At 41.3% G+C, this 21,087-nt stretch overlaps 1 protein-coding gene across 2 annotated transcripts in view; it reads left to right on the top strand.

Moving 5' to 3' along the window:
• LOC146703632 (uncharacterized) overlaps positions 1-21,087 on the top strand; it is a 102,693-nt gene that overhangs the window by 49,646 nt on the left and 31,960 nt on the right. For both annotated transcript variants that reach the window (XM_085466922.1, XM_085466921.1), the window contains exons 8-10: positions 734-846; positions 1,302-1,360; positions 3,141-3,230. In XM_085466922.1, the coding sequence (XP_085323048.1) occupies positions 734-846; positions 1,302-1,360; positions 3,141-3,230 (262 nt within the window). The remainder of the gene's footprint in view (positions 1-733; positions 847-1,301; positions 1,361-3,140; positions 3,231-21,087) is intronic.

The following is a 21,087-nucleotide window of genomic DNA, read 5'->3' as shown; positions in this document are numbered from 1 at the left end:
GCGAAGGTCATCAAATGACAAACAGGAAGTAAAACTACAGTAAAGGCACAGCAGACACACACTATCAAATTAAAACAGGAAGTACGTAATAATCATTCAGAAACATGAAGTAAGAGAAAATAAACTCACCAATCATTTTCAATCAGAGAAAATGAATTAAAATGTTCAAAAGGACAAAATCTACTTCAGAAGCATGTGACTCAGTCATTCCAGCATTTTCATGTGTTAATATATTTTGGTGATGTGGTGGAACATGAAAATGATGAATTTCAGGAACATAAAGCGTCCGATTTAAAAACAAAAGAAAAAAGAATTTGATTATTTAATTTCAACACTTCTAATAAAGGACAACAAAAGTCTAAAATTAGACTCCAAAAATACATGAGATGACTACGGTTTAAAAGAAAATACTTAAAATATAAAAAATCCAATTATATTTAATCTTATTTTACTTCATGCTTGAATTAGTACCTTCAGTTGCTGAAAACAATGATGAAGCTTTAAATGACTTTGTTTTTCCCTGCAATGTTGTTTTTTTCATGGAAACACTAAAGCTAGAAGTACAACTATCGTGTTTAAAAAAAAAAAAAAAAAGAGCCTAATAAATTTAATAGTAATGTAACACTACATCTGTTATTTTACTGCACTTTAATGGTAAAACAGTTTAAAACAGGTCATCTGTAACCATTTTGGTGTTTAGCAACCATCTGCTGACTTTGTGTTTGTGCTGCAGGACTTTCCTCAGGCAGTTTGCGCTGATGGGGGAGACGCAGGAGAGGGAGAGGGTGCTGTCACACTTTTCCAGGCGTTACTTGGACTGCAACCCAAAAGTGATACCATCAGAAGGTGAATGCTGGTATAAATTTATTTATGTATATATGTGTCTATGGGTTGTTGTTTGTTTTTGCTTCCTATAGATTTAAATAGTCGCAGCATAAATAAGTGAGAAGAAATCAGTAGATCAATAGCATAATGGGTCCTTTTAAGGTAATTTAGCAGGTGTAATAACCAAGTAAGATCATTTCATTTCTCACAGCAGCTGGTAAATTAATATGCATTTATTCAGTTAATGATTACTACATAAACAGGACTAACTGTAGTACCTGTGGTGTTTGTTTTGTGTAATGACTGCAGTGGCAGGCTAGTAAAAATTAACAGCATATATGAAAGCAGTATTGTTCGCCTTAAAACCACATTAGAAGGATGCACTTGTATTTATGCAAGTTCCCAGTAAAACTAGTTTCATAATCGCAGATGAGTCATTTTGCAGAGAAAGCTAACGCAGTGTTTCCACGTTTTAGATGCAGTTCACACTCTCACCTGTGCCCTGATGCTGCTTAACACTGATCTGCATGGTCAGGTAGGTATAATGCTCGAGTGTGTTTCAGTGAAGCTGGAAGTGTGCAGCAAGTGTGTAGGTGCTCACATGATAAACAAAGAAAGAGAGCTGTTTAAGAGCTGCGTTCTCCTCAGAGGCCCTTTGGATTAGCTGTGCGGAGTTTGTTTTTTTTTAGTATAAGACTCGGTTTGATCACCATCTCATCTGGGTCTGCAGGTCTGCCTGCTGAGCTCCTTTCTCCATCATTAATCTGCTGCTTTTATAATCAGAGCCTTCCTTTGGAAATCTGGGCCATTGGTGGCTCTTCTGTGTGATAGTGCAGCTCAGTGGATGAATGATTAATTAAAGTGGCTGCGAGGTGACAGGATCAGGGAGCGGCTCTTCCATGGAAGAGCACATCAGGAAAGTCTCTACATATTTTAACAAATTTAACTGTTAACTTTTTTGCGACTCTACCTGTTAATATTGGCGGTTCTTTTCTATAAATACCCTCTAATAGTGATTATAATTGGATTTGGTTTTGATTGGCAGGTCGGGTGCACAAGTTTTAATTTATTTTGGATTTTTCCAAATCAACATAGAGTCAGAAGTACACACTCACTTAAATCTTTGAATAAATGATGATGACGGTTCTATAAATGTCTTTTAACCTGGCAAGCCCGAGGCCTGTTAACTTCTCATTAGTGATCATGATTGACTACAACTGGTAGTTTCTTTTTACTGGAATAAAAAGGATTTGTTTGAGAGCACTCACTGGATCAACCAACACTCAAAAGAATGGGAAAGTCCAGAGAACTAATAAGGAGAACCACAGAGTTGGGAAGGTCTCTGGGAGATGTTCCCAAATGTCTGCAGATTCCAAGAGCATCAATTCACATTATTGTTTCTAAGTACAGGTTATTAGGACGCGTCACCACTTTGCTGAGTTCAGTAACCACCAAGGCTTAATCACTGTCCACAGTAAAGCCAGTTTTACATCCCCATGGACTGTGAAGTGATGTAAAACTTCAACACCTTCAAGTGACTGGAATTTACATCTTCCCACATGGACAAGCCAGATGCCTTCTGGAGAAAAGCTTTATCATCAGACAAGACAAAGATTGTGGACCTTGAACGTAGTGAAAACCTGTGGATTATGATTAAAAGCTAGTTTTGTGTGACACCCTGACCAACCAACCAAATTAAACAAACTCTACCATGTCTGCCAAGAAGAGTGGACACATATCCAGCCAGTATTATGCCTGAGGCTCATTGGTGGCTACCACGAGCATGTGGCCAAAAAATTAGGGGACATCTAACTAAATATTAGTGGGGATGTATGTATATATTTGAGCCTGTATGGGTTAGAGAAATTACAAAATAAGTTTATACTTGTGCATCTTGTTTTTTTAAACTCATTAAACATGTATAATGTACAACCATTTCACCCTGAGCGAAAGAAACAAAAGAAATTATTTAAACCCGAGAATGAGCGGATGTAAGACTCTGGCCAAGACTATAAATACGGTCTATTCACTGAACTGTCAGAGAGACTTTGCCTGAAAAGTATCTAAAAAGTAACCATTTAAATGAGAAGCTATCTCATCAAACACTAACTCAGCAGCGTTAATAATTTTGACACCTGACCAGTGATTTAATGCTTTTTGCATTGACAGCTTCTCCATAACTTTTCATAGTCAGAGGGACACTTACAATAAAAATTGACATTAATTAAGTTGAAGGCACTTTGTGTGAAATAAAGAGGTAAGGAATGTGTGTTAGCATGAAATAATAAATATTAAATGTCTATTGTTTTTTCCAGAACATTGGCAAGAGGATGTCATGCACACAATTCATTGGCAACCTGGAAGGACTGAACGATGGCCAGGATTTTCCCAAAGAACTGCTCAAAGTAAGCCAGTCTGAAATAGCACAAACGCACATGCTGTCATACGCAAACACACATCCCACATGAAAGTGAGCGGGCTGCCTCTGCCAGCGCTGTATTGTCCCTCAAATACTGCGCGACTGAGCCTGGCTGTCTGGCTCGCGCTTGTTGCCAGCTGGCATTCACCTCATCTCCAGGGGCATCCAATCAGAAGGCAACCCCAGGCCCGCCACTTCCCGGTATGCTCCGGCTTGGAACCTTGGGGCTTGACAACTAATTGTTTCGTGGTCTGGAGACGAAGAGAGTGACACACAGCCGACCTCGAGGCATCTGTGTGTGTGTGACTACAGCAGCATTAGATTAGCCTGTTAGCTTAACCAAGTTGAGCTCGGCCTGTCAGACAGAGGCCTGCAGGCCACATGACAAGGGGAAATAATCCAATCAGAGCTGGTTGCTTGTCCAATGGTGCTCATAATGATGATGCTGTTGATATAGTTTTGTCTGCAGAGCGGTCCATCAGCATGCCACGGGGCCCCTTAGTGCGAGTCAACAAGTTGCATTGCAGTATTAATAATGTATGAGGGAGCAAGTCCTTCTGCTGAACTGGCGGGAACCCTGAAATGAAAAGCCGAGCCTGTTATTAAGGGCAGATAGTATCCACGCTGAGGGCTTGTGACTGCAACAAAACCAGTCATGCATTATCTCTTTTATTTATGCTTGTGGAAATCCAGGAACTGTCTTTTTAATCATGCATTCCACTTTCCACAGCTTCTTTTATTCTCTTTCTCTCTCAATGAGACTTTTTTTTTACCCTGAAGCCTCTGCCTCCCATCCTCTGACTCTCTAAATGTTCTGCCTGCCCGCTCACTGCCCTGCTCCTTATCTCAGCTCCGTTTAGCTCCCGTGCAGTTTAATCTCTGCCTCTAGACTGAGTCTCACTGCCACCTTTATCTGCTCGCTTTCACCTCCATCCTGTTCTGCTCTGTTTTCTTGCCTCCCCTCTCCTGACCGGTCATCTCTGCATTTGTTCTCTTCTGGTTTATGTCATTGTTACCTATAATTTTACCATTTCAAATTCCAACTCAACAACTATCATTCTCTGTAACCATAAAAAGATGCAGGTTAGGGTTAAGAGATATTTCACCGTGCTTCTTCTTTGCAAAGTGTATTGCAAACTAATTCAGTAGTTTGCCTTGATCAGACCAAGCATTTATATCTGCTGAAGTTAATGAAATCTAGAACTAAAATTCAAAGCTGCTCTTTTAGCTTATATTTCTTTTTGCACCAAACCCCATTCCCTCAAGAGACTTTACTTTTTACATTATACATGCTTCCCTTAAATAGTATCATTAGAAGGCAAAGCATACATTTCCACTGCTATGCAGATGACACCCAACTTTATCTGAGAGTGAAGCCAGATGATATAAATCAACTAGTAATAACTTTATAAAGACTTAAAACCTGGATGACGTCTAATTTCCTGCTTCTAAATTGAGATATAACTGAGGTTATTGTACTCGGCCTTAAAAACTTAGAAATATGGAGTCTAAACAAATATTTATCTGGATGGCATTACTTTGGCCTAAGGTAACACTGTGGGGAATCTTGGAGTTATTCTATGTCCCTAAATCCACATATTAAACAAACATGTAGGACTGCTTTCTTGCACTTGCACAATATCTCTAAAGGTCCTGTCTCAGTGTGATGTTGGAAAAGTATGTGCATTTATTACTTCCAGGCTGGACTACTGTAATTGATTATTATCAGGATGTCCTAAAAACTCCCTGAAAAGCCTTCAGTTAAAATGCTGCAGAAAAGTCCTGACAGGGACTAGAAAGAGAGAGCAGATTTCTCCTATACTGGCTTCCCTTCATTGGCTCCCTGTTAAATCCAGAAGTGAATTTATAATCCTGCTCCTCACATACAAGGTCTTGAAAAATCAGGCCCCATTTTATCTTAATGATCTATAGCACCATATGACTCCATTAGAGCACTTCACTCTCAGACCACAGGCTTACTTGTGGTATTTAACAGTAGAATGGGAGGCAGAGCCTTCAGCTTTCAGGCCCCTCTTCTGTGGCTCCCAGTTTGGATTCAGCACAGACACTATCTCTACTTTTAGGATTAGGCTTCAAACTTTCCTTTTTGATAAAGCTTATAGTTAGGGCTGGATCAGGTGACCCCGAATCCTCCCTTAGTTATGCTGCAAGAGGCCTAGCCTGCTGGCGACTTCCCATGATGATGATAAAATATATGTATAAAATGTACAAAAAGCTCAACAGGAGGAGGTGTAATCGCTTTCTGTCCTCAAAAATAATCAATAATATTCAGCCAATCAGCTTCCTCCACAGTATTTTGAATCTAGCAGCTTTGCATAATTCACACTTCAACCTAATCCTTCTTTTTCTTACACTGGGACATCTTTGCTCCTTTTCCTCGTCCCACTGACCAAACGTTCCTCTGGTTGGCCACTGCTCTTAAATTGTTTATTTGAACATCAGGTGGGTGAGCCGTAGATGACCATTATGGGGGTTACCCCTCTCAATGACATCATACAAATCCAAGATTAGAAAAGCCAGTCTGAAACAGAGTTATTAGAGCCGTCTGAAGTCTGTGCTTTTGGCTCACAGGGACTACTGGTGCATAGGCTGACCTCATGAATTAAAAATGTAGCCATGTTTAATAAGAGCATTCACCACAGTACACTGTGTATCACGTAAAATAAGAAACACCATTGGAGGTCTTAATTTTGGTGCCACCGATTTTTTTTAGTCAGTGCATCTCTTACTAAATAAACACTGTAACTCGTTCAGGTTTTGCTCACAAACAGTTACTGTATCTGTTCCCGGTAGCCTCTCATTCCTTTCTTGTTTTTTCCTGTCCTCCCTTTTTCTCTGTTATCGCACCATCATTTCCTGGTACAAAATGACCTTCCCTCTCCCTCCCCACCACCATCTCTGTGTTCCTCATTTCCTCCGTTTATTTTCTTATTTTCCCATTTCCCCATTTGTGCCTGGTGCTCGTGTTTGTATTTGCTGTAAATACATTAGAACACAGCTGGAGATACCCCTCATTCAGTTTAATTTTCAGCATGCACACGTGCTGTATTCCATTTGGTGTTCTAGGGTCAGAGCTTGTTTCTATTTTTCCACAGTTTTTTATTTTCCTGGCATCTTTTTCTCCTTTTGAGCCCACCTTTCCTTGCTGTATCTTCAGGTTTAACTGGTTTTTCCATAAAATTGTTTGTTAGTTTTGTTTCTTAGCATTTAATAGCAAAAAATCTGTTACTGTGTGTTGCACCGGGTCAATTTATGGATGCACCTTTCTAACCAGGCTTGCTTACTTTTGCTGATAACTTATCACTCCACCCTCTCATCTGAAGGTTAAAGTGGAATTTGGCAGGTGGGGAAGCCAGTAGATGGGATGTAGCAGTGCAGTGCGGAGGAAAAATTACTTAGAAATAAGTCACAATCATTTGTATAGTGAGCTGCAGTATATATAGTATTCTGTGTGTATAGGTTGTGACCAGAGATTTGCTGCTCTTTGTGGATTTAGCCAATAGAATTCAGGAATATTTAAGCAGATTTTGTGCAAGCTACTGTGGCTAAATTTCAACCTCAAGTCAATATAAAGCTGGTATCAAAAGTAGAACTTGGTAAGTCATTGTAATCCACGCTGCCTTAATTTTAATCTCATGTCTAATTTTACTCTCACTTCTTTTCTGTAGGGCTAGCTGCATGCTGAAGTACCCCAACCACAAGTTTATAGGCATCTGCACCATGAAAACTCACAGGGATAAGAAGGAAAAAGCTGAGAGCAAAAATGTACAGGGGCCAGACCTTTAACCATTTCTTGTCAAAAAATGGTCAGCTGTAGAAAACTAACACGGCTAAAGATGCAGAGTGCCAAAAAATGTAGGTGATAAATTACAAATTGCATAAATATGTTTAAAACTTTTAGATGTTACTGAGTTCTGAAATTCAGCAAGAAGGAATCCTATAGTCATTAATATACTTTGTGCATATTATATGCAAATCTCATCCTGATTCCACAGTACTTTGTGCAGTGAATATGGAAGTCCCTAGCTGCTAGCTACCACAGCTGTTGGATCTTAAACTACAACTTAAAGCAACCTTTGCACAGATATTTTGTCATTTGTCACATTGTGTCTCTTTATCATCATTTAAACAGCTTTCCAATAAGAAATACTGTCACCTCACAGAGATCAATATTCTTTTTTTAGCACAAAGAGCTGAATTTTGTACCTTTAATTACTTTTAGGCAGTGGCATACACATTTTAGATATGTTGGGAAATATAAGCAAAAAGAGAGCCTTCATAAAGAGCAGTACAGTGTGACTCTTTAAAATGGTGCCATATGTCGCAGCTTTACTCCGAGGGGCAGAAACACTGACGTGGCACTGAGCCACTTTAGCCCTGTGGCTGAAACAGAAATCAGCTGCCTGGTGGACTGGAAAATAATGAGTGAGGCTTTGCATCCCCCTGACACCTCTTTCCACCTCTCTCCCTCAGGTAGACTACACTCCCTCTTTCATCGTCAATTAACTCATTTCTTCCTCTATTTTCTTTCTTTGTCTTGTTTTGTGGCTCTGCCTTCCCCAGTAACTGTCGCAGATTCTCCCTCTCTCTCTCAATTACTCCTCTCGACCCTCCCTCGCTTTCTCTCATTTGATTAAACCCTATGATATGTTTCCTCATTACCACCACAATAGAGGAGCAGAATAGAGCAATCTCCTGAAGTGAGTGTGCGAAGCCTCAGCTCCACTGCCCGCCCTTACACTTTCCAGCACACCAATAACTCCCCGAAAGCCTTTTTATGTCAAGATATTTTATTTTTATTGCATTTCAACAGTAATAATGACACAGAAAGAGGCGAGATAAAGAAGGAGATTACGTGAAACAAAGGCATTAACCAGGTATAAAATCAGGGGGTGGTGTTCCCAAACTGCAGTGACTATCAGTGGCACGAGTAAAGCTCCCAGACAAATGTAATGCAAGGTTTTAATGAACATATAAATATCTATTCCTGCATTAAATAAGCTGCTTACTTTGGTTGATTTCAGTGCTTTTACAGCATTTAAAAGTATAATGGAAACATGAGCCAATCCTTTTGAATGTTAAAAGGCTTCAGGCAAATATCACATCGTTAGGTTGGGTTTTTTTTTAGCATTTACTGTATTTTTTTATTATTATTATTGTTTTGATTGGTTGAGGCCTTAAGCAGAGCAGCAGTAATTCATGTATTGGTTTGCAGGCCGTATGTCTGTGCAATCTGATAGAGTAAAAGGCTGAGTTAAATGTTTGGTCGATACGATCTCTGGTAATATGTTGATGCGCACACGTTATTAGATCCAACATGTGACACGGTGGATGAATGCATTCAGCTTCAGCACACGCTTCTATTGCAGAGCTGGTGCTCATTTGTCTCAATCATTGTGGTCTTGTTCTGGGATTCGTAATGAGCCCATAAACTATCTAAATGTAGTCCAGAGGATATTTCCTCGCCGAGTTGCCCGCGCTGTGCTCTCAGTCAGCGGGCATGTGACAGCTTGACAGGGTGCTCGCAGCTCGAGCACAGAGGCCGGTCAATTTAGTCAGCAGTGTTACGAATAAATTTTTTATCACATGTAGTTGCAGGAAAAACTTGGACATTCTGTATAATATTATTATATTATATGTAACATATCATATATATTTCATATACATTAAATATATCATATATATTTATTCTTTTGCATAAATAATAAAACATAAAAATAAAACATATTATACTTTTCCCTAAATTAACTGATATCGTTCTCTGTGGGGGGAAAATGACAAACTGCAGGATTAACAGTAAATTTAAAGTGAAAGTAGAATGAGGTGTTTCTGATCAGTGAGATAACGATCCGGTGTTGTTTGAGGATGGGAATAATGGTGTGAGTCAAGTCGATTGGTGAGGAAAAAGAGAGTTTAGAGTTCACCAGGCAACAGTTAGACTGACTGTACAATTGAAGGGAATTCCACGGAAAGGGTCGACCAACAAAGGTTTTCACAAGAGCAAGGTCAGAGTCCGCGAAGGTCACAAAGGAGCTCGGCGCAGCTTCCAAAGAAAGGCTTCAATGTAAATGGAAGTCAATTTATTGTTGAACAAACTGATTGGCCAGCTTCAGGCTTCATTCGGGTCAATGATGGTTTTTTCCGCCAATCAAGTCACCGTGAAGCAAACTGGCTGACACCTATAATAAGTGCTTCCCCCTTAAAATACCAATAAACATCATAAAGTTGGCTGTTCATAGCTCCATTTAAATTTACTAATAAATTGTGCTACATATTTAAAGATGAACCTAGCAGTTACATTTTTGTAGGCCAGTAAAAGTCTGATGTACTTGTTTGCGAGTCCAGTGGAGAGTCCACCATCAGCAGCAGCTATGGAGCGCATGGCAGGGCTGCAACGAGAAACCACTGCTCTCCAAAACAACACAGCAGCCAGTGTGTAATTAGGTAAAGTTCATATATAGACCTTTTTTTAACAGATACCAAAACAGAACTTTTTAGGATAAATGAGCAGCATTTTGTTTAATAGCCTGTCTCCTCTGTGAACATGGTAATTAAAGGGATGATTTCTGATTTTTTTAATCATTGATTGATGAATTCATTCTGAATTATGCATACATATTTTAAAGGAAATATCAGAAATGTTTTTGTTAAAACCGAAATAAAACCTGAAAAGAACAGTTGTCAAATCAAAAAGATGCTTTACCAACGAACGGTCAGAAAGAAGAACGAAGGTGATGTTTGGGAACGGTCAAATCAATCGGACTTCAGTTGAGCTAAAATGTTGCAAAATGACTTGCAGTAAACATTTTTGAGGAAACACACCAACAGGCCGGAGTTTCTTGTGTTTTGAGCTGTGAAATAGGCTAAAATAGGAGAGCAAAACATTTTCCCTGTGAAGGGATCCTCCTGGAAAACACCTGTTTCTTTCTGTTAAAGCCAACAGGGTTGATGCTAAGCTAACCAGCTATTGCCTGTAGTCTCATTAATGACCAACAGCAAATAACAAATCATTGCTTTACCTAAAAATTGAACTATATATTTTGGCTCCTTCGTATTGGTATAATTTGTTCACATTTACACCTAATTAATTTACTCGTTTTGATCAGGGGAGACAAGATTAAACACGAGTATATGAGATTATATATATCACAACTCATGCTGAGGCAAGGCTAAGGTGGTTTGGATGTGTGCAGAGAGCTATAGTGGATGTATTGGACAAAGGAGGAAAACAGTGAAGGAGGACTGATGTGACGGAGGAGGATGCTAGGAATAGGGTGAGATGGAGACAGATGATCCGCTGCAGAGTCGCCTTAAGGGAACAGCTGAAAGAAGAAGAAGACTCATCTCTGTTGAATCTTTTGCCTTTGTTGTTGTTTTTGCAGTTCTGCAGTATTTGGACTACTTGTGCTCGTGACTGATAAGTGGTTTGTATTTGGCCCATTAACACAAAAAGAAATGATTAAGACTTGTGCTCTGAGTGCCACAGTGAGAACTCCATGTTCCCTCTATACTAGCCTGCATGGAAGCATAGCGGCTCTGTAGCTACTGTAGCTCCCTGCAGATTTTGAAGCTCTGGCTACTGGCCCAAGCTTGTGCTTCAGAGGAAGCTTTCTTCCTTTATTGTGAGGCTCAGAGATACATAGGTTTGCACTCCCTCTAAGTCTCTCTCTCTTCTCAACACTGCTCAGGGCGCAAAGCTTGAAGTGGGAGCTAATGATGCACTGAAGTAGGTTACCAGCCCGCAGATACAGTGGCTTACAAATTCTGCTGAAATGAAAATGTTGTAGAGCTCAATCATGCAGCGAGCCACGCTCTTCAAACAGTAATTAGGTACACTGATGTTATCGATTGCATGGAAGCATCGATTGCGGGGAGGAAAGATGGATGGTTTATTTGTTTTTGTAAATGAGGGAGAAGAAATCTTTCTCACATGTCCCCGCTGTCGGTCTGGCTCATGGATAAATGTGTCTGAAATCTGCACAGGAGCGCCGTAGTGCCGGCGCTCGGCGGCTGAGCCAGCCTGGCGAAGACAAACAAGTCCTTTCTGAGGACAGATGCTGCTGTTTGCATGTGCGACTACACGTCTGGACAGGGTGCACGGGGAGAAAACAGCAGTTTTGAAATTGCAACACATGTGATTTTGTAAAAGCTGTCAAGAATTTCAAACCTGTGTAACTTTGGAGCAGGTTGTCCTCTTCTATTTTTAACTACACACCCTTCAAGGATGAGCAACCCCTAACGCTTGCCCTCTTATTTTCCACATACTCCCTGCATGTTTATTAGATTTCAGTCGGACTCAGAGGATTCATTATGGCAGCAGGATACAGTTAGAATCTGGCATCTCCAACCTCATCACTTCCTGCAAATATGGCACACATAGCTGATGGAGAAGGATGAGTAAATATCTACTCTGAGTGATGGACAGTATGAAAAATAGATGCAGCTTTCAGGTCTGAAAGTATCTCAAACCTGCATTATTTCTAATGACCAGCAGGGGGCGACTGCTCAGGCTGCAAAAGGATTCGCAGGTTTATAAAAGTCTATCATTATAGATGGATTTCATGGGCTAAATTGCCCGTTTCTGATTATACTGAATAAAACATTAAGTTTATTTTGTAAATTTTGATCACAATTAGTGTCAGAAACCCAATTAGCTGGAGAGTTATCCAAGCGGTAAGCATGAAACGGTAGCTCATCATCTGCGGTTTCAGGGAAAAGCCTGAAGCTTCCACACAGGACTACACAAACCAGCTGATGGCGTCACGGTGGCTACATCCATCTTTTATATGGTCTATGGATGACATGTCAGAGAGAGAGACCGACAAATGTTGGAGGGTGTGTTCGGCACACTTTGGTCTTTGCTCTGTGTGTAATACGAGGAAAAGCTCGAGTTATCTGCCTGAATCAGCTCACAGGCTTTGTTCCATTCATGTTGCATTACTCTAAAAGAACAACTACATTGTTTATAGATAGATAAATAGGCTAAATCATTATATATGAATACAGAAGTTATTTTCTTTAGGCTGGAAGTGACGAGTCCCTGGAGTGTCTTTGTCTCCCTTGTGTGCAGAGCTATGCATGTGCAGCCTCCCTCTTCTGTCTGTGCAAAAACATTTAATGTTTAGTCCTCCAGAGTTGGGCAATTTTAGATATAGGGTTATATGCATACTGTCATGGTCCTGGGCCATGTTGGCCCAGTGTTCTTAGTTTCCTTGTATGTTTGTATTTTATTCCATGTCTCCCCTGCCTGTTACGTTGGTGTTCTACTCGTGCTCTCTCTCCTCCTGTACTTCCTGTTTCACCTCTCCCGTCAGTGTTCAGTTCACCCCGCCCTGTCTCGTTATGATTATCAGTGTCACCTGTGTTCCCCGTGTGTTCCCACTTCCCTCGTTAACCCTCTGTGTATTTCTGTCTGCGTCTCCCTCTGTTCAGTGTGACGTCGTCCCTCATGCCGTGTGTGGATCTCCCTGTGTCTCTCTGTGAATTCTTAGTTTGTGGTTTCCCAGTTTAGTTTAGTTTGTATATTTGTTCTGCCAGCGAATAAAGCTGAGTTTTGAGTTCATTCCCTCGTGCCTGTGAGTCCTGCATTTTGGGTCCTACTCCTGCCTGCCGCACGGCGATTCATGACACATAAGGGTTCATGTTGCAGTTATTCATGTTTAATTTGTGTAGGCTGTAAAGGTGTCTGCATTTTTTATTTTATTTTATTTTTTTAAGCAAATCGCAAAGTAAGTTGAAATCTCTGTCAAAGGTGGTTTCCAGTCCAGTCCATTGCTCTGGCACTGACGCTGGTCCCAGAGCGCTCTTCATTCAGTTTCTATCATCTTATGTCTTTGCTTTCTTTTTATCTCCTGGCAACAGGACACTGTTTGCTGTTTTAACTACCTGGATAAAGTTACTTATAGCAAACAGGAGGGGAAAAAAGCTTTTGGTGAATTTGCTTCTCTTTGTTGCATCATCGAGTCTTTATTTTCAGAGGAATTTATACTCAGAGGCAGAAAGAATTGTCCAGTTGTGGAAACAACAGTTAGCTCATAATAAAGGTTAAAGTAAAACTTTAAATGATACATTTTCTGATAATCTGTGCTGCTGTCGTCAGACTAAAACTCACTAAATCTGCTGCTGTTTATTTTGACTCATGCACCATCCTGCTGTCTCAAACACACAGTGGAAAGAAACGCTATGGTGCACACATTTGTCTTTTTTTTTTTTGTATTATTTTGCAATTTATATAGTACATATTACTTTTTAAAGACTTTTATCATATCTCTGTATCAACATCACGCTGTCTCTCTTATTAAAAATGCAGCCTACTGCTGTTTTAAGGAAGGTTTCCAAGTGATGCACACTGTAAGTGACAGGCCACATGGTTTCACTGTGATTAAAATGAATGCAGCCGTGCTGTGCTTCAGCTCTGATGCAGCACATCTGGTGGAGTTGCATGTTGAGAATTTAACCACGCCAGTGTCACTGACACACTGATGTTGTTTGCTTTCTTATTTAGCATTTCGATGTGTCAGATGCAAAGAATTTCAGGTTTCTCTCAGTTGGTGACAGATTGGGTCCAAAGTTGTGGCAGAAATCAGCAGCTGACTTTGAGACATACTGACTGGTTTTGGACTTTGTTTGCAAGAACAAACACATAAAATATTGTCGGTCGTCTCTTTTTAATGTGAACTAATCTTATTTTAATGGCTCCATCTCTGCAGCCCTGCTCCAACAAAAGCCTGTGGGAAGCCTTAGAAATTTGCTTGCAGTCAGTAGTTTGAGACCCTTGTGTTCGGTGCTTAGCGCTGCACTATTTTTACTTTTCATTGCTAATAGATCAGCTGCAAGGAAAATAATGCAGCTGTCTTTTTCTAGTCTGTAAACAGACATATGTAGGTGCTGCGCCCGAGCAGGACGAGTAGAAACAAAAGCAGTCTGCACATTTATTCTTATTGAATACAGATAAACTGAAGGAGATTAACCAACAGCATCAATGTGAAGAGAAAAAGGAAGGAATACAGTTTAGCAAGTGTGAGTGCGAGCAGTCAGCCAAGATGGCAAGAATCGCAGTTACTAACATACCTGCTGTACATATAGCAAGATTGCAAACAGTTGACCTTAGCTTATGTTATTGACAAGATACAGTGGCTTGCAAAAGTATTCGGCCCCCTTGAACTTTTCCACATTTTGTCACATTACAGCTACAAACATGAATCTATTTTATTGGAATTCCACGTGAAAGACCAACACAAAGTGGTGCACACGTGAGAAGTGGAATGAAAATCATACATGATTCCAAACATTTTTTACAAATAAATAACTGCAAAGTGGGGTGTGTGTAATTATTCAGCCCCCTGAGTCAATACTTTGTAGAACCAGCTTTTGCTGCAATTCCAGCTGCCGGTCTCTGCAAAGATCTACAGCTCAGGTGGGGGAATCTGTCCATAGGACAACTATGTTGGCCTTTATGGAAGAGTGGCAAGAAGAAAGCCATTGTTAACAGAAAACCATAAGAAAGAAAACCATAAGAAGTCCCGTTTGCAGTTTGCCACAAGCCATGTGGGGGACACAGCAAATATGTGGAAGAAGCTGCTCTGGTCAGATGAGACCAAAATGGAACTTTTTGTCCTCAATGCAAAACGCTATGTGTGGCGGAAAACTAACACTGCACATCACTCTGAACACACCATCCCCACTGTCAGATATGGTGGTGGCAGCATCATGCTCTGGGGGGGCTTCTCTTCAGCAGGGACAGGGAAGCTGGTCAGAGTTGATGGGAGGATGGATGGAGCCAAATACAGAGCACTCTTGGAAGAAAACCTCTTGGAGTCTGCAAAAGACTTGAGACTGGGGCGGAGGTTCCCCTTCCAGCATCAACAACCCTAAACATAAAGCCAGGGCAACAATGGAACGGTTTAAAACAAAACATATCCATGTGTTAGAACGGCCCAGTCAAAGTCCAGATCTAAATCCAGTCGAGAATCTGTGGCAAGATCTGAAAACTGCTGTTCACAAACGCTGTGCATCTAATCTGACTGAGCTGGAGCTGTTTTGCAAAGAAGAATGGGCAAAGATTTCAGTCTGTAGATGTGCGAAGCTGGTAGAGACAGACCCTAAAAGACTGGCAGCTGGAATTGCAGCAAAAGGTGGTTCAATAAAGTATTGACTCAGGGGGCTGAATAATTACACACACCCCACTTTGCAGTTATTTATTTGTAAAAAATGTTTGGAATCATGTATGATTTTCATTCCACTTCTCACGTGTGCACCACTTTGTGTTGGTCTTTCACCTGGAATTCCAATAAAATAGATTCATGTTTGTGGCTGTAATGTGACAAAATGTGGAAAAGTTCAAGGTGGCCGAATACTTTTGCAAGCCACTGTATACCTGTGCAACAGATATTTACCTGAAACCTGCTAAATACAATATAATCTTATATTCTGGTAATTTAAAAAAAACATATGACAGAAAATATAAGCTTATGAAAACTTAACTTACGACCACATGATCACATGATTTATGATTTGACTGTGATTTTAAGGGGGATTTGGAAGGTCAATCAAGAATAACAGAGAAGCACATCTGCTTTTTGCTATTAGCCAGGTGTGGGTCAGTTTCATTTCTTATTTTGTTAAATATAAAGCAACATTAATTAAGATTAATTAAAATTTTCACCTTTATTTAAGCAGGAAACAGCGACTCTTGATGTTAAAAATAACCCTCTTTTGCAAGAGTGTATCAGCTGAGATAAACAGCAAAGTACAACTTAAACTTATACTCCATGACACCCATCACACTCATGTCAGGCCAAGCAGGCATTATTGTTCGGGCAGAACATTTGCAGCCCCCAGATCGCTTAAAATCAACTAAATTAATTCATTTAGTTGATTTTGCAGCTGATTTCACGAGGAGGGAACCCTTGTTCCACTTTCATTACAGGCTTTAGACAGAAGAGCGAAGACAACAGCTTCCAGTGAGCAGCATTGTGCAGAAAAAGAATGTGGGGTAATTTGATTAGAAATGCTGCTGTCACATAGTTTGTGCTGCAGAATAGCATCACAGCTCAGCAGACAGTGGAGTTAAGCAGCATTTTCATGGTAAATTGTGCATGCAATCATTTTCTCTTTCTGATATTTGGTTTCGGAAACTGAACAAAAATCCACTACTGGACAGGTTCTGTATATTTAACTGGCTCTGCTGAGCTTATTTATCTGTCATATACATACTTCTGTTATGGCTCATATTCAAATTAAACACGACCAAAGCTTCCACTGAGGTCTGCGTGTGTGCAAGTAGTCCATGTGAGGCAAAAGCTCGGGCTTCAGACTGCTACAAACACTTAGCTTTGCACAGTTTATTGGATCTCAGAAGCCCCACCCCACCTGCTGTTCTTCTGTTTGTGAGGGGCAGCCAATCAGGAGACAGTTGGCTTAAAAGGATATGAGTGAAAACAGCTTGTCGGGTCCAAAAATAAAAATATATCGCTGGAAATGAGCTGAATAGATCTCTTGTAATCTTACGGATATTTGTCAACCCCCCCTGGTAAATCAAGAAAAACAAGACAATGTTTTCAAGCTCGTAACGTCCGGGATAAACGAATGTTCCTTTTGCCAACATCTGCCACACTCAGCCTCACATTCGACAGCAAAGACACACTGATCGGTACAAATCTCTCACAGTTTTTACTCCAAAAATAACTTTGAAATGTAGCGCTGCTGAGGGAAAAGGGGTAGAGAAAGATGAAGTGGGAAAAAAGAAAGGCAGAGTGTAAAGAAGAGACAGCTGCTTAGGTCAGAGGAGGCATGTGGCTGAGGAAGCGCTCCCCCTCTCCCTGAGCTGTCTGGACTCTCCGTGAGGGACAGAAGGAGAGATTTAGACAGGATGTGAAATATTGAGTGAGAGAAGGAGAGAAGGAGAGGGGGAGACTGACAGCAGGCAGGAGAAACGGTGAGGAGGGGATAAGGTAACTAAAAATACCACATTTGTTTAGATGTTTACACAGTTTGGTTTGCTTTCGGTAAGCAGGCGTTCCCTTCTTCTTTAGCGTAAAGTCACTTGACAAGACCCGCCATCACTGGAGTAATTCAAGGTTGATGGTTTTCTCAAGTTGCTCCCAACCATATACAGCAAAAAGAATGGATAATAGTCAGAAGGAGGTCTGCAAAGAGAAAATATAGAAGCTTTTACCTCCTCCTGCAGCAGGCTGTTGTTTTGATGCAGGGTGCTTGCTTTCTGCAGGCAAAGGTTAGCTCTGCTCCCCCGGAGCTCCTACCATTCCTCTTCCTCCTGATCGAGCTGCAGGCGCCCGAGGGACACCACTCACATCTCAGCTCACCAAAATGTCCACCCTGATGTCAAAAGACAGATGCTGGTCATGAGAGAGGAACAGTCTTTTTTTATTTGTGTCCATCTTTGTTCATGCTTGGTATAAGAAGAGAAACAACCACAGCAAAAGTAAGAGTTTTATTGTAAAATTTTAAATTTAACAGAGAGCATGAGGTAGAGAAGGGCAGGAGGACACAGCGCATTAAGTATTTAAAACAACAAACACAACCGTTTCATCCAATATTTTCTTACCTGTCTTTCTGGCGACGAATGCAAGCTGTCTAACAAACCTGTCCATCAGAACCTAAGTTTGTATACCTGACTGTTGCGATGTGAAGCACGGTGGTGCTAATCTGTTGTGCCAGATGCTCCAGTCTTCTCAAACTCAGTAATAATCTAAAACACAAATAGATTAGGGCTGTGACCACTGCCTAAAAAATCTAGTCCTAGGGTACGTTCAACCCAGCAAATCAGCCATCCATTCATGCATTCATCCATTGATTATCTTTGGTTTATGTGAAGTCACAGTGGCAGCACACTAAGCAGATATTCCAGTCGTCCTTCTGCCCAGCAGCACTTCCAGTTCTCAGGGCCTCCTTCCAGTTGAGCGTCCAGGAGATTTTTGAACCAGCTCATCTGTATCCCTCTGAATCTCTGAGCTCCTTATCCTAACTGTGAGCTCAGCCATTCTTTACAGGAAGCTCATTTTTCCTGTTTATTTACAATCTGGGCAGCATGGCGTCTGACCTACACAACAAGAAAATCCTGGGTTCGAATCCACCATGGATTCGTCCAGGAGTTTGTCTGGAGTCTGTGCAAGTTTTCATGTTCTCTCCATGTTTGGGTGGGTTCTCTCCGAGTACTCTGGCTTTCTCCCGTAATCCAAAGACATGCAGATAGTGGGGTTAGGTTAACTGGTGATTTTAAATTCTCATAGGTGTCTATCTGGGTGCAAGTGATTGTCTGTCTGTCTTTGTTGACTCTGCGACAGGAAAGCAACCAGTCCAGGTCATACCACCTCTCACCCTATGGGAGCTATAATAAGCCCCGCCCCCCACGACCCTCAATTGGATAAGCAGAAGAAAACAGATGGATATTTGCACATCGTCTAATGTTACCGAACCAATGGCAGCTCTTTTTTTTTTTATCAGGTGCAATTCTTGGGTTTACTTTCTATGCTGGCAAGCATTTGTCTCCATACCAGAGATTTTGCACCCATTTGTCGGGGTTTCTGTAATCCCCATGAATGGGGATCATCCCAATCTGACTCCACATCCCTCTTCCCAGGCATGGGACCCACTCTCTCACCCATTCTGCTTCCATATCTTGACTATTGTACAGTCTTTTGTAAAACCTCACTCCAACAGTGGACGCCCTCAATCCCAACTGTTTTGGCTGCTTAGTTACCTGAATCAGGCTGCAATCACCACAATAAATCTAGCAGATCAGGCCGTATGTAAGCCAGATGACAACCTGTAAAAAGGTAATTACTGACCCAGTATTCTGCCTGCTAGCCCGCTCTGTGCCCTTGACTGAGTAAGGCCAGGGATGGATTTAGGTTGAATGATAAAGAGGCAAAAAAAATACTCACATTGAAGTTCGGTTGCATGAAAACTGTCTTACTGTAAATTGTAACATATGGTTATATTTGTGCTTAGTTTCCTTATGCTAATGTCGGCGTCATCTTCCCCTTTGTTTCCCTGTTCCCTGTTTGAAGTGCGTACTTCAGTTGACAAATCTGTCTTTAGGAAGCGCTTAATTAATTTGTCTTTTAAGCAAAGGTTTTAGTCAGATCCTCAGTTTTCTGTGTCACCTCCTTTTTCTTTTCTACTTTCACTTGGCCTAAAAACAGTACGGTTTATGTTTGTCTTTTTTAGGCCTTCGGAGATCACTTGTAGTTGTCACTTGCCTCCTGATGTGGCACTTTTGGGGTTACTGCAAAGGTTATGTTTGGTTGCTTTAAATATTTTATGTTAGCTGAGGTTAGTTTTCCTGAAAGCAGGGACGTTTGGCAGTTAACTGTGACAATGACTTCGAAATGCTGAACCAGCATCAGGAATAACATTACGACCACTGACAGGTGAAGTGAGGAACACTGGATCCAAGGAAGGTATAGCAGTGAACGAGTGTTGCAGGTGCATAAATGTTAAAAATGAGCCCATTTAGCTCATTGGTAGGTGGTTGCTAGGCAACACGATGATGGCTTAATATCTGATATATATATAAGAACGTACCTGATTTGCAGGGATTGTTTATACATTCACTGACCTCATTATTGGAACTTTGGCCATGATAAAGTTTGAGTAACTCTTATTATTTATATATCAGAGAAAGTCTGTTCTGTGGGGTTCTTGATGTTCATGGATAGACATAAAAGAAGTATTTCTATCCATCCATCAGTTTCCTGCTATTTTGCTAACCGGTCTAAGCTGATGCTCTTCTGGGACACTGAAGCCAAGACATAATCTTCCGAGGCATACCGTCGGCATACCCTGGGTCTCCTCCATTTAGGACAGGGGTGGGGGAACTCCAGGCCTCAAGGGCCGGTGTTCTGCAGGTTTTAGATGTGTCCTTGATCCAACACAGCTGATTTAAATGGCTAAATGACCTCCTCAACATGTCTTGAAGCCCTCCAGAGGCCTGGTAATGAATTAATCATTTGATTGAGGTGTTCTCACCTGGGGTTATATCTAAAACCTGCAGCACACCGGCCCTTGAGGCCGAGAGTTCCCCCCACTCCTGATCTAGGACCGGCACCTTATCTGGGAGGCATGCAGGAGGCGTCACGTTCAGATGTTGAACCATCTCCATTGGCTGTTTTTGAAGAGGAAAGGTAGCACTACTACTACTTGAGTGCCCAGCTCCTCAGTATCAATGAATCACAAGCTTAACATGGTGGAGGGCGTACACAAGTGTTCCCAGGATTCAAGGGACCACTTGTGAACAAGTATTCAAGAAGCCTGGTGCATACCAAGACACCGGGAGCCAGGCTCGTTGGAGCGCATGGTGGCCGAGCCTTAACTGATTTTCCTGTGGGCGCAGCACCTGTAGGAGGAGCTGAGGAGGTCTGGTGCTTTGTGGATTGAGCAGCTTTCAAAGGCAGAGGTCGTGATGCTCGAATCCCCTGTTATTAATGCTGATTTCAAGGACGCGGAGCCAAATAATTATTTTTCTTAAAAATCCTGAACTCCTCACTGTTTTGTGCACCTGTTCCTCTTTTCTCTCACCTTACCACCACTGCATACTAATTGCCAGACCAAACATATTTTTAAAAAGGTGTCTTTGTGTATGACCTCGCCTGCTAGCGTGTACGCATGGAAGAGGCAGTAGGAAGACTGTGATTTGCTGGTGATGACTGAGAGAAGGAGGGAGGGAGGTACGCATTAATGAAGCAAGAGCGAGGGAGAGGCAGAGAGAGAGAGAGAGAGAGCACTGTCCCTATCAGTGTCTTTTTCGCTCTGCGATTCAGGCAGCCAGCCTTCCTCTCCTCCTCCTCCTCCACCTCCTC

This window comes from Copadichromis virginalis, linkage group LG8 (genome assembly GCF_057382275.1).
Source record: "Copadichromis virginalis isolate Kocher_CV1m ecotype Utaka linkage group LG8, C_Virginalis_male_GT1.1, whole genome shotgun sequence".
NCBI lineage: Eukaryota > Metazoa > Chordata > Actinopteri > Cichliformes > Cichlidae > Copadichromis > Copadichromis virginalis.
This window is presented reverse-complemented; position numbering and strand designations above follow the sequence as displayed.